Below are 14,331 nucleotides of genomic sequence, written 5' to 3'. Positions count from 1 at the left end.
CAAAAATCAAGCCCACATACGGCCACGTCGACGGAAAAATAAAAACGTTACGGCTCTTGGAACGCGGCGATGCAAAAACAAGTAATTTTTTTCTAAAAGGCTTTTTATTGTGCAAACGTAGAAAAAACATATAAAACCTTTACATATTTGGTATCCCCGTAATCGTGCCGACCCATAGAATAAAGTTAACATGTTATTTACGCTGCATAGTAAACGGCGTAAATTTATAACGTGAAAATTAATGCTAGAATAGCTGCTTATTTTCAATTCTCTCCTAAAATAAAGTTAATAAAACGTAATCAATATATTATAAGCATCTAAAAATGATACAATTACAAAATACAACTCGTCCCGCAAAAAAAAAGCCCTCATACGGCTATATAGACGGAATACAAAAAAAGTTACGACTCTTGGAATGCGAGCGTGAAAAAACAAGAAATAATCCTTGGTCATTAACGTGCAAAATGGCCCGGTCATTAAGGGGTTAAAAGAAATACATGTCACTTTTTTAGCCGTTTTTTTAATCAGTTTTTCATTGACTATAGAAAAACAGCTCTGTAAAAAACGTTGCGAAAAACGAAAGTGGCTTAAAAAATGTCTGAAAATCAGGAGCGGTTTCCCCTTGAAAACCGCTCCGTATTTTCAGACGTTTTTTGCTAAGCATGTGAACATAGCCTTACTCTGCACTAAAGACAGAATAATGTCTAAAGGTATGTGCACACGCTTATTAAAAACGTCTGAAAATACGGAGCTGTTTTCAAGGGAAACCCTCATTCGGGATGAGCGGTGAATGAACGGGCACGTATGCCGCATACAGCTACAGAAATGGTAGTGATAATGTCCATTGAACTGTGTCCAGGAATTCGGACACAAAATAGGGATGAACGTGATGCAGGCTGAATGACCATTTAGGCTGAGCGTGAACTATGACTTTAACATTGCATTGTATTTGAAAAGGTATGAGTATCTAAGCACCCGACGCGCGTTTCGCCGACATTTCCAGTGTTACTGCTGTTTATACCCTGTTTATACCCTGTGTGCTTCCTATTGTTGAGTTGCTCTGTGTATCTATACTGTGTACGTTAACATCATTAAAGAGGCTCTGTCACCACATTATAAGTGCCCTGTCTCCTACATAAGGAGATGGGCGCTGTAATGTAGGTGACAGTAATGCTTTTTATTTAAAAAACGATCTTTTTTCACAACGTTAGGAGCGATCTTAGTTTATGCTAATGAGCTTTCTTAATGCCCAAGTGGGCGTACTTTTACTTTCGACCAAGTGGGCATTGTACAGAGGAGTGCATGACGCTGACCAATCGGCATCATGCACTCCTCTCCATTCATTTACACTGCAGTAGCGATATAGTTATATCACTATGTGCAGCCTCATACACAAACCCTAACATTACTACAGTGTCCTGACAATGAATACACATGACCATCCAGCCTGGACGTCATGTGTACTCAGAATCCTGACACTTCTGAATCTTTTCTGTGAGATTCCAGCAACGGATACGAAATCTCGCGAGATTACGAGGTAAACGAGATTTCGTATCCGTTGCTGGAATCTCACAAAAAAGAGTCAGAAGTGTCAGGATTCTGAGTACACATGACGTCCAGGCTGGATTTCATGTGTATTCATTATCAGGACACTGTAGTAATGTTAGGGCTTGTGTATGAGGCTGCACATAGCGATATAACTATATCGCTAGTGCAGTGTAAATGAATGGAGAGGAGTGCATGATGCCGATTGGTCAGCGTCATGCACTCCTCTGTACAACGCCCACTTGGTCGAAAGTAAAAGTACGCCCACTTGGGCATTAAGAAAGCTCATTAGCATAAACTAAAATCGCTCCTAACGTTGTGAAAAAAGATCGGTTTTTTAAATAAAAAGCATTACTGTCACCTACATTACAGCGCCGATCTCCTTATGTAGGAGACAGGGCACTTATAATGTGGTGACAGAGTCTCTTTAAATCTATTTCCACTAGTACTTACCAACCATTAGGGATTTAGAACTTCTTATAATCATGTCATACTGAGGTATCTCAGGGATCCATTATACAGTATATAGCAGGCACCCTATGTTTTGATTCATAAAATTACTGAGTATTCACTTCATATTAGACGTTATTCTGTCTTTAGTAAAGAGTTCGTGCATGTTCACACGGTTAACAAAATAAGTCTGAAAATACGGAGCTCTTTTCAAGGGAAAACCGCTCCAGTTTTTTAGCCGTTTTTTTAAGCAAACTCGCGTTTTTTACGGCCGTTTTTGGAGCTGTTTTTCTATAGAGTCAATGAAAAACCGCTCCAAAAACGTCTCCAGAAGTGACATGCACTTCTTTTTAAGGGGTGTCTTTTTACGCGCCATTTTTTCAAAACGGCGTGTAAAAAAACGTCCCGTCAGAACAGAACGTTGTTTTTCCCATTGAAATCAATGGCCAGATGTTAGGAGGTGTTCTGCGTCCGATTTTTTTAATTACATTGGTCATTTTGACCCCTTCCCGCTATGGCCACTTTTGACCTTCCTGACAGAGCCTCATTTTTCAAATCTGACATGTTTCACTTTATCTGGTAATAACTCCGGAATGCTTTTACCTATCCAAGCGATTCTGAGATTGTTTTCTTGTGACACATTGGACTTTATATTACTGGCAAAATTTGCTCGATACGTTCAGTATTTAATTGTGAAAAACACCAAATTTAGCAAAAAATTGCAAAAATTTGCATTTTTCTAAATTTAAATGTATCTGCTTGTAAGACAGACAGTTATACCACACAAAATAATCGCTAACTAACATCCCCCAAATGTCTACTTTAGTTTGGCATAGTTTTTTGAACATCCTTTTATTTTTCTAGGACGTTACAAGGCTTAGAACTTTAGCAGCAATTTCTCACATTTTCAAGAAAATTTCAAAAGGCTATTTTTACAGGGGCCAGTTCAGTTGTGAAGTGGTTTTGAGGGGCTTATATATTAGAAACCCCCAAAAACCCACGCCATTTTAAAAACCTCACCCCTCAAAGTTTTTAAAGCAGCATTTAGAAAGTTTCTTAACCCTTTAGGCGTTTCACAGGAATTAAAGAAAAGTAGAGGTGAAATTGACAAATTTCATTTTTTTTTGCAAAAATTAATTTTCAATCCATTTGTTTTGAAACACAGAAAGTTTTACCAGAGAAATTCAACTCAATATGTATTGCCCAGATTCTGCAGTTTTAGGAAATATCCCAGATGTGGCTCTAGTGTGCTACTGGACTGAAGCACCGGCCTCAGAAGCAAAGGAGCACCTAGTGGATTTTGGGGCCTTACTTTTATTAGAATATATTTTAGGAACCATGTCAGGGCTCTTGCGGTGCCAAAACACTGGAAATCCCCCAAAAGTGACCCCATTTGTGAAACTACACACCTCAAGGAAATTATCTAGGGGTATAGTGAGCATTTTGACTGCACAGGTTTTTTACAGAAATTATTGGAAGTAGGCCGTGAAAATGAAAATCTACATCTACAGAAATTGTAGGTTTAGGGATTTTATTTACTCATCTCCACAAGGACTAAAGGAGAAAAAGCACTTCAAAATTTGTAAAGCAATTTCTCCCGAGTAAAACAATACCCCACGTGTGGTCATAAACGGCTGTTTGGACACAGGGCAGGGCTTAGAAGGGAGAGAGCGCCATTTGGCTTTTGGAGTTCACATTTAGCAGGAATGGTTTGCAATGGCCATGTCGCATTTGCAAAGCCCCTGAGGTCACAAAACAGTGGAAACTCCCCACAAGTGACCCCATTTTGGAAACTACACCCATTGAGGAAATTATCTAGGGTTATAATGAGCATTTTGACCCTACTGGTATTTTGCAAAAATTATTGGAATTAGGCCGTGAAAATTAAAATCTTATTTTTTTCAAAGAAAATGTAGGTTTAGCTAATTTTTTTTAATTTCCACAAGTACTGAAGGAGAAAAAGCACCGCAAAATGTGCAAAGCAATTTCTACCGAGTAAAACAATACCCCACATGTGGTCATAAACAGCTGTTTGGACACACGGCATGGCTTAGAAGGGAAAGCGCGCTATTTGTCTTTTGGAGATCACATTTAGCAGGAATGGTTTGCGGAGGCCATGTCACATTTACAAAGCCCCTGAGGGGACAAAACAAAGTGACTTCATTTAGGAAACTACACCCCTTGAGGAATTCATCTAGTGGTGTAGCGAGCATTTTGACCCCACAGGTTTTTCATAGAATTTATTAGAATTGGGCAGTGAAAATAAAAACAATCCCTTTTCTTCAATAAGATGTAGCTTTAGCTCAAAATTTTTGATATTATCAACAAATAAAGGAAAAAAATAACCCGACGTTTGTAAAGCAATTTCTCTCGAATACGGAAATACCCCATATGTGCTCACAAACTGCTGTTTGAGTTCACGGCAACGAACAGAAGAGAAGGAGCACCATTTGGCTTTTGGAGTACAGAGTTTGCTGGATTGGTTTCTGGGCGCCTGTGGGACCAAAACAGTGGAAACCCCCCAGTAGTAACCCCAGTTTGGAAACTACACCCCTCAACGCATTCACCTAGGGGTGTAGTGAGCATGTTAACCCCGCAGGTGTTTTGTAGAAATTAGTGTGCACTTGATTTTGCAGAGTGAAAATGGGATTTTTTTTCCATAGATATGCCAATATGTGGTGCCCAGCTTGTGCCACCATAACAAGACAGCTCTCTAATTATTATGTTGTGTTTACCGGTTTTAGAAACACCCTACATGTGGCCCTAATCTTTTGCCTGGACATTTGACAGGGCTCAGGAGTGAAAGAGTACCATGCGAAGTTGAGGCCTAATTTGGCGATTTACAAAGTATTGGTTCACAATTGCAGAGGCTCTGATGTGAAATAATAAAAGAAACCCCAGAGAAGTGACCCCATTTTGGAAACTGCACCCCTCAAGGCATTTATTAAGGGGTGTAGTGAGCATTTTCACCCCACAGGTCTTTTCCATAAATGAATGCGCTGCGGATGGTGCAAATTAAAAATTAGTATTTTTCCCTAGATATGCCAATTCAGTGGCAAATATGTCATGCCCAGCTTGTGCCACTGAAGAGACACACCCTAAAAATTGTTAAAAGGGTTCTCCCGGGTATGCCGATGCCATATATGTGGAAGTAAACTACTGTTTGGTCACGCTGTAAGGGTTCAGAGGGGAGGTAGCACCATTTGGCTTTTGGAGGGCGGATTTTGCTTGGTAATAGTTTTTGTTTGAGTATTGCTGGTGTTTCCGTTTATAATGTGGGGGTATATGTAAGCTGGGCAGAGCATATCAAGGGCATAGTCAGGTGGTATAATAGTGGGTTAAAAAAACAAAATAATCCATAGATCAATAAAATGTGCTTTCTTATTTTGTTGGGAAAGGGTTGTCCTGGTATAATACGGGCGCCCTCGCTTCTAGCAGATTTGTTTGGTCCCTCCCCTTCCTGGTTCCCTAATTTTAGGGCTTTGATAAATCGCCTCTTCAAACAGAAGCAATGTTCCGCTTGGACCTGCACAACTGCGTATTTTTTCTTTCCTGACTTATAGGAGCCTTAACTCATTTTATTTTTTCATAGACATAGTGGTATGAGGGCTTTTTTTTTGTGAGACGAGCTGTAGTTATTATTGGTACCATTTTGGGGTACATGCGACTTTTTGATCAGTTTTTATCCTATTTTTTGGGAGGCTAGGTAACTAAAAACCCGCAATTCTAGCATAGTTTCTTTAAGTTTTTTTTTATTCAGCGTTCAACATGCTTTATAAATTAAATGTTAACTTTATTCTGCGGGCGTTCTGAAGAGAAGTGGATGATACTTCTCGTCAGAAAGCCCAGCTAGTAAAAGTAGTAAACACGCCCCGATGTACGCACATAATACACGCCCAGTTGTACTTTTACTTTTCAACACGCCCAGTTGTGCTTTTGCAAGCCTCATTTGCATAAATACAAAAATGGTCATAACTTGGCCAAAAATGCTTGTTTTTTTAAAATAAAAACGTTACTGTAATCTACATTGCAGCGCCGATCTGCTGCAATAGCAGATAGGGGTTGCAAAATCTGGTGACAGAGCCTCTTTAAACGCTGCGATCAATTGCGACCGCGGCATTTAAGGAGCCGGTAAGAGATTTCTATGTATGTTCGTGTTTGTGTGTGTTTACTACTGTATGTAAACCTACTACACTGTGTGTTAGCTCAAAAAATGGCGACACACAGTGTAGGAGGTTAGACCGTTCAATCCCCTCGTTTATCCCGGCACTAGCCAGGATAAAGGAGGGGGGGGATTCTCAGAGCTCACTAGAGCGAGTGCTTTTTTCCCAATTTTGCAGCAAAAAGCAATGTGGTTGCTTTACCACATGCAATGCTGCAATTTTGGGAATAGCTCCATCTAGTGACCAGCAATGGGAAATATTATAAATTAGAATCTAATTTATAATATTTCCTGACTCGTGAAAAAAATAAAAAAAATTTGAACAATGTTTAATCACCTACACACTAAATGTTTAATTTAAAAAAAAAAAACATGTTTTGCTGGCAACACATTCCCTTTAAGCCCTCACATCGCTAAATTGATGGAAAAATAAAAAAGTTATGGCTCTCAGAATACGGCGACACAAAAGTTTTTTTTTAATTTAGTAAATTGATTTATTTTTTTAAAAGTGGTAAAACCTAGAACAAAACATATACATTTTGTATCGCTGTAATCGTATCAACTTGTAGAAGGTTAATATGTAGTTTTTACTGCCTGATGGACGCCGTAAAAACAAAACCCCCCAAAATATGACGTAATCGCTGTTTTTTGCCCGTTTCACCGCACAAATATTTTTTTTTTAGCTTCTCTGTACATTATACAGTACGATAAATGGTGCCATGAAAAACTACAACTTGTCCTGGAAAAAACAAGCCCTCGTATGGCGATATAGACGGAAAAATAAAAAAAATTATAGCTTTTAAAAGGTGGGGAGAAAAAAAACAAAAGTGAAAATTTGAAAGGTCTGCGTCCTGAAGGGGTTAACCCAAAATGGTCTTGGGCTTAAAGATTATGTACACCTTTTATAGTCAATTTTATTCTTTTCTTTTTTTTCTTTTTATTAAATATGACTTTTAAGTGATTACAAAAGTTTTTTTATTTCACTTTCATTGAACATTTTTTTTTTTCATTTTTAAGATACAGGTGTTATGTCTCCTCTATACCCAGTCATTCGCTATCAGCCAAATCCGTAAGTGACGTGAACTGACGATTCAGCTGAGAAGGGGTCCTGTGTATGGTAACACACAGGATCACAATAATTACCATCACATCTAAGGTGATGAACATGGATACACAGCACCCGCTCTCAGCCGAGCCCTCAGTTCACTTCACATACGGATTCAGCTTATAGAGAATGATCCAGCTTCTGTGTATAGAGGAGACATAACAGCTGTATCGTGAAAACCAAAAAAAAATGTTTAATAAATGTCAATTTAAAAAAAACTTGTTTAATCACCTAAAACAAATATATATATATATATATATATTAATAAAAAATAATTAAAAGGAAATACTGCCTACAGAGGTGTACATAACCTTTAAGGCGCTGATAAGCAGGTGACGCCCTAACAGTTATTTGGTTGGCAAGTAACTCTTAAAATAAAGGTGCCCTGTTTCCCGCCACTTTTAAGTGTATCCACAGAACGCAGATACAGTTAAACACTATGGCGGAGCAGGGAGCCATCGGTTCCCCACCATTCACTTTGGTAGACCACTGTCTACTTTAGGCCTGTGGTTTACAGGGGGCAGGAACATCGACACAGGTAGTGAGGATCTCAACATTGTAATTCCGGCTCTGATAAACATAGAAGTGTAGAGAGAAGTGTCTGATCTATAGACAGATATACAGTAGTCATGTATTCAGTCACTGTGTTTCCTACAGATGGATCCAGTAGGAGAAATCCACCAGGGAGATGTCCCAGTCCTCTGTATTCCCAGGACTGTCCAGAGGAAAATCATAATGTCCCAGAGAATCAGCAGGTAGATGAAGCTGAGCCCTATACCAGATCTATATAGTGGGGTGTGGAGCTTTTTGGTCCTGCGGTTATAGATGTGGTCATAGATTTTGGTGGTTTCTTATGTTGATCTGTTAGATTCTTCGCACTCTCTGCTGTATTGTACTGAATTGTTACATATGTGAAATCAGGGGGAAGATCTGACTAATATTAAAGCGGAGGATGAAGAAGAGCGGGTGAGGGACGATCAACCATGTAAGAGTGAAGTGGATGAGGAAATTCCAGGAGGTGTTACCACAGGTCAGTAATAATGAATTTAGAAAGTGGATTGGGAGGTTTGTTAAGGTGCGGTTCCTCCTTCGTTCTACATTACAGTAACACTTCAGACAATGTGTTATACATAGTGCAGGACCTGAGGGGGCTGTGACTACACATAGAAGTTCTCTGACGTGTATTATGTCTTTCCACAGAGTGCCTCCTTTTGAAGAGAAAAAGCTTTTATTACATTTATGCAAATGCCGAATGTCAAAGATACTCCCGTCGCCATGGAACAGAAGAAGAAGAATTCATATTCTGCTTCTGTTTCGTGGTGGCGGCGGAGCTGCGCGTGCGCACGCACACACACACACTCTCGCTCTGCTCTCTCCAGCTCTTGCTGTGACACTGTCCATAGCTGATTGGACAGTGTCACAGCGATGTTCAGGCCCTGCCTGGTTCAGGGCTTAATAGGAGTACAAAGATAGCAGACCTGGGGGCCTTCATTAGGCCCCGAAGTTACCGTGACAACAATCAGCACCCCGCAATCGCATTGCGGTGGGGCCAATGGGCCGTCGTCAGGGGGCTGCCCACTTTTTCTAACTCCTTAGATGCCCTGATCGTGATTGACCGCAGCATTTAAGGGGTGAAAGGGGCGAAATCAAAGTGTTCTTTGATTCCGTCTGTTGCAGTAACCCGTCACCTGCTAAGTATGGAGCGAGCTCAGCCTTTGATATTATGATATCACAATGTACTAGAAACCTTTATTACAGATTCTAATTAATAACCTCACTCTGTATATACCACTACATCCTAAAGATGTTCTATAAAATTGAGATCCGGTGACTGTGCAGCTATTTGGATATACAGACCTCATTGTCATGTCCATGAATGTTTCAAAATGCTTTATAAGTCTGGAATTACACATGCAGTTCTTGGTGCAGTTTTCTAATACAAAGACTAATGCGGATTCAAAAGGAATGGCTTATAATTCTCCCTCCTGCTCGATTCACTTCTGCTTTTGACTTAAAGGGGTTGTCCAGGAATACATTTTATTTATATTTTAACTTAACGGGACATATATAATTAACTTTTTAATATAATGTCTACTTACCTGTGGCAGCGTTACTTAGTTCTGATTAGCGGTCACGCACCCAGAGTACATTTTTCATTTCCTCTGACGTTCCGTGTCTTTGCTCAGCCGGTACTTCCGTCTATTTAGAGGCATGGCGCGTCATCAATTGCATTTACACGGGGCCGGGCGGATGTTTCATGAGCTCTGGTCCCACTGCCTGTAAATGTAGTTGATGATGCGTCGTGCCTCTGACTAGTCTCTACTAGTACACGCCCCCTCCTACTATTATCTCGTCGTCCACGCCTCCTACTCCATCTTCTCACTTGTAGTTCCCGCACTGCCTGGCTGCCTTGTCTCTCCACTAAAACGCTCCCTCCTCCGCTTATCTCGACCACAAGGCCCCCTCCTCCTTCTCTATGCTCACGACACCAGCCTCCTCTTGCTGCATCCGAACCCCGCGTCCTATCGCTACTGTCCCTTTTTTATCTATTAGCCCAGGGGTCTCAAACACGCAGGGTAGCTGGTAACAGTATGGATAGTGATGTCAGGGGCTTCTCCGGAGTCCAAGAGCAGAGCCTATACTAGCGCTCTGCTCTGGGACTGCGACTCTGGGGTAACCCCTGACATCCCCATCTATATAAGGACAGGGGCTTCCCCAGAGGCCCAGAGCAGAACGTTCGTATAGGCTCTACTCCTGGACTCTGGGAAAGCCTCTGAAATCACTGTCCATATATGAACAGTGATGTCAGGTGCTTCCCCAGACCGGGAGTCCCGGGCAGAGCGCTAGTATAGGCTCTGCCTCGGGACTCTGGGGAAGTCTCTGACATCTACAGAGGGCACTGTGGCGTTATCTACAGAGGGCACTGTGGCATTGTGTGTGTGTGTGTGTGTGTGTGTGTCAGTATCTACAGAGGCCACTGTGGCCGTATCTATGGATGGGTGGGTGGGTTTCAGTATCTACAGAGGCCACTGTGGCAGTATCAATGGGTGGGTGGGTTTCAGTATCTATAGAGGGCACTGTGGTATTATCTACAGAGGGCACTATGGCATTATCTAAGGGTGGGTGTGTGGCATTATCTACAGAAGGCATAGTGGCATTATCTACAGAGGGCTCAGTGGCATTATCTACAGAGGGATCTGGCATTATCTATAGAGGACTCTGTGGCATTATCTACCTGTATTATTCGATCAGTAAAAAAAAATATGTACTATTGTTTGGAGTAGTGTTTGGTGTTTGCCTCACTGTAAAGGTCAGTTCAAACGTTCAAAATCCGCAGCAAATACTGTAGCAGCAAAGTGGATGAGATAAAACAAATCTCATCCACACGCTGCGGTAATACTGAGCGGAAAAAGCGCTCAGCAATTAACCTGCGGTGCAGAGTTTTAGTCCGCAGCATGTCAATTTTATTTGTGTAAATGCTGCTTATTTGTTGCGAGTTTTCCCCATCAAATTCAATGGGGAGGCAAATTCCGCAACAAATAGCAGTTGTTGTGTTTTTTGTGGCAGGTTCGCAGCGATCCCGCAGCAAGAAACGCAACTCGGGCAACAAAAAATATATTATACTTACCTAGGAGTTTGGTCTTCCTCCCGGCTGGTCTCCTGGGATGACGCTTCATCCCAGGAGGCTGGCCTGCTAGCAAGTGCTGCAGCTTTTCGCAGCGGACATTCCGGGCGAAAAACTGCACCACAGTTTAGTGCGGTTTTTCATCCGGAAATGCTTGCGGCACCCAGTGCTTTTAAGAAGCGTATCCTCCCTGTGTGAATTCAGAAATACAGGTTTGGAACAGATCCAGCAGCAGGTAAGGAAGACGTGCTGGCTGGATTGTGTGTAACAATATGTCTCACATAGGTGGAGTGGGCAGATTTACATTTAGCATGCTGTGCAAGGGGTGGGCGAGGTAGATGGATGCCTGTAATTAGATCAGGGATAAATGGAGGCACAACAGATAATGATGATTACAAGTGGCTGTTTAGGACAGTGCAGGAAGGGAGCTGGGTGCCGGTAATTAGAGCAGGGAATTACCATGCAAACATAGAGGGGTGTGGCAGTATGCAAATAGCTGAGATGCTGTGGAGGAAGGGGGAGGATGCAAGCTTTGTCAGATGCGACAAGGGATCATGGGTATGGTGGGTTACAAGGCAGGGATGTAAACAAACAGAAAGAACGGCAGTGACGATTGAGATCAAACTGAAACTGGTTAGAAGGTTAGTAGGAGGTTTGAGGGTAGGCAAACCAAGGCTGGGGGACACTTTTTAGGGAAAAAAAAATTCCTAGCCAAGACCTTTAATAAACCGCATCAAAAACTGCATTTGTGTTTCCAGCCTAATATAAATGTTATATATTTAAAAAAAAACAAAATCACTATGTATTTCTAATCCTAACAGAAAATTACAGTAAGAACTCTGAGGGAAACTTCATGTTATCGATAAGTGATAAAGTAGAAGATGAAGATATCATGCAGCAGTCTTCAGGAGAAAACCTCATCACTCTTAATATACATCCAGGACTTCGCAGTACAGAGCTATCATATAATTCCCCTAATCATGAGGAGCCTTCTCCTGACCAATCACAGATTGTTACCACAAGCACAGGTCTGAAAGGGGGTAAAAGATTTCAATGTGGTAAAGAGTTTACAAAAAGCTCAGGTCGTTTAAGACACAGAAGAATTCACACAGGGGAGAAGCCGTACTCATGTTCAGGATGTGGGAAATGTTTTACAGATAAATCAAGTCTTGTTATACATGAGAGAAGTCACACAGGAGAGAAGCCATATTCATGTTCAGAATGTGGAAAATGTTTTACACAAAAATCAAATCTTGTTAGACATAAGAGACGTCACACAGGAGAGAAGCCGTACTCCTGTTCAGAATGTGGGAAACGTTGTACAAATAATTCACATCTTGTTGTACATGAGAGAATTCACACAGGAGAGAAGCCGTATTCATGTTCAGAATGTGGGAAGTGTTTTATAACTAAAACCAAACTTCGGGATCATCAGAGAAGTGACGCAGGCAAGAAACCGTATTCATGTTCAGAATGTGGGAAATGTTTTACAGATAAATCAAGTCTTGTTATACATCAGAGAAAACACACAGGGGAGAAGCCATATTCATGTTCAGAATGTTGGAAATGTTTTACAAAAAAATCTAATCTTGTTACACATGCAAGAAGTCACACAGGAGTGAAGCCATATTCATGTTCAAAATGTGGGAAATGTTTGACAAAAAAATCAAGTCTTGTTATACATGAGAGAAGTCACACAGGAGAGAAGCCATATTCATGTTCAGAATGTGCCAAATGTTTTACAAATAATTCACATCTTGTTGTACATATGAGAATTCACACAGGAGAGAAACCATATTCATGTTCAGAGTGTGGGAAATGTTTTACAGATAAATCACGTCTTGTTAGACATGAGAGAATTCACACAGGAAAGAAGCCATACTCATGTTCAAAATGTGGGAAATGTTTTATTACTAAAACCAAATTTATGGATCATCAGATAAGTCACACAGGGTAGAAGCCATTTTTATGTTCTCTTTGTTTAAAAATGTTTTACAAGGAAAAACAATATTAAAACTCATCAGAAAATGTACATAATGAAGAAACCATATTCTTGTTTGGAGGAAAAAACGCAACAAAAACGGCATTTGTCATAAAAAAAATGCTGCGTGTGAAGGTACTCTTAGAGTATTCATTTTTTTTAGGTGGAATTACCCTAGATGTGCTAAACACCCAAAATATATTTACCTAAGGTCAACTGTGGCCGGGATCTACTAACGAAAAGTATTGTGGATAGAAGGAAGAAAAGAAGAGCCTTGTTTTCTTACAAAGCGTTGAAGCTGAATTGTCACCATGAACCTCGCTTCTTATTAATATATTCATAAATTCACCAACACTGTAGGAGTATCCAGACTGACAGTACGGATGCCCCATGTATAATATTTATATTTTTTAACATGTGACCATACAATATTTGATCTTCATTCAAACAGTATCAGATGGTAACGGTAATGGAATTCAACAAAAACACTAACAAATTAACTTTTCAAAAATTTATTAGAATAAAAATGTTGTATACTTATGTCAAGAAGTTGTCGCGGGCTCAGAAGCTAAGTACGTACCATCAGATGCGGTTGTCAGCTGTATGTTACAGCTGACACCAGGCTGTAACGGCAGGGACCGGACTTAGATGCTGTGGTCAAAAGCGACCATGGCACCTTAAGTGGGATGCCAATGGCTGCTATGGCAACTGGAGGTCTAACAATGGCCTCCTAATCTGCCAAGTATGCTGGAGGTAGGACCTAATAGGCTGCCTGGCAGTGTCAAAATGACTATTCTAATGGATTGTACTCTAGGTAGTGCAATGTATTAGAATACAGATCAGAATGTTTAATTTTCAAGTCCACTAGTGGGACAAAAAAAAAGTGATCAAAAATTGTGTACAAAAATAAAAGTTTGAAGTAAAAAAACAAAAACACCCTTTTTCCCTTATTATTGGAAAAAATTTAAATAATAAACTATACAAAATTGGTATCGCCTCGTCCGTAATGATCTGAACTCTACAAATATTATGGTATTAATCCGCTGCGGTGAACACCAAAAGAAAAACCTAAAAAACAATGCCAGCATTGCTGTTTTTTTGGTCACCAAGCTTCCCAAAAAATAGGAGAAAATTTATCAAAATGTCGCTAGTACCCCAAAATGGTACCACTAAAAACGTCAGCTTTTTCCACAAAAAACAAGAACTCCCACAGCTCCGTAGTCGGAAAAGTAAAAAAGTTATGGTTCTCAGAATATGGCAACCCAAAAAAACATGATTTAAAAAAAAAAATTAATTAAAATTAAATAATATTTTTTCTGGAACACAGAAGGTTTTACCAAAAAAACACGACTCAATATTTATTGCTCAGGTTCTGCAGTTTTTATAAAATATCACACATGTGGCTCTAGTGTGGTAATGGACTGAAACGCCGGCCTCAGAAGCATAGGAACACCTAGAGGATT

General features: G+C 40.4%; 1 protein-coding gene across 1 annotated transcript; it reads left to right on the top strand.

Annotated features, from left to right (window-relative positions):
- The first annotated feature begins 7,891 nt into the window (after window positions 1–7,891).
- LOC142696197 (uncharacterized) lies at window positions 7,892–13,797 on the top strand. The gene is made up of 3 exons (XM_075847619.1): window positions 7,892–8,017; window positions 8,184–8,292; window positions 11,709–13,797. Exons 1-3 carry the CDS (start codon window positions 7,892–7,894, stop codon window positions 12,842–12,844), a joined length of 1,371 nt encoding a protein of 456 aa, XP_075703734.1. The 3' UTR covers window positions 12,845–13,797.
- The last annotated feature ends 534 nt before the right edge of the window (window positions 13,798–14,331 follow it).

The sequence above is a fragment of the Rhinoderma darwinii genome, chromosome 1 (assembly GCF_050947455.1).
Source record: "Rhinoderma darwinii isolate aRhiDar2 chromosome 1, aRhiDar2.hap1, whole genome shotgun sequence".
In the NCBI taxonomy this organism is placed as follows: Eukaryota; Metazoa; Chordata; class Amphibia; order Anura; family Rhinodermatidae; genus Rhinoderma; species Rhinoderma darwinii.
The sequence above is the reverse complement of the archived record's forward strand: the minus strand, read 5'-3'. Positions and strand labels throughout refer to the sequence as shown.

Bases quoted from the DNA above. Each gene is read 5' to 3' on its own strand.
- LOC142696197 (XM_075847619.1), top strand. From the start codon at position 7,892: ATGTATTCAGTCACTGTGTTTCCTACAGATGGATCCAGTAGGAGAAAT. The intron at 8,018-8,183 runs GTAGATGAAGCT...ATGTGAAATCAG, and splicing joins ATGTCCCAGAGAATCAGCAG to GGGGAAGATCTGACTAATAT. The intron at 8,293-11,708 runs GTCAGTAATAAT...TAATCCTAACAG, and splicing joins TCCAGGAGGTGTTACCACAG to AAAATTACAGTAAGAACTCT.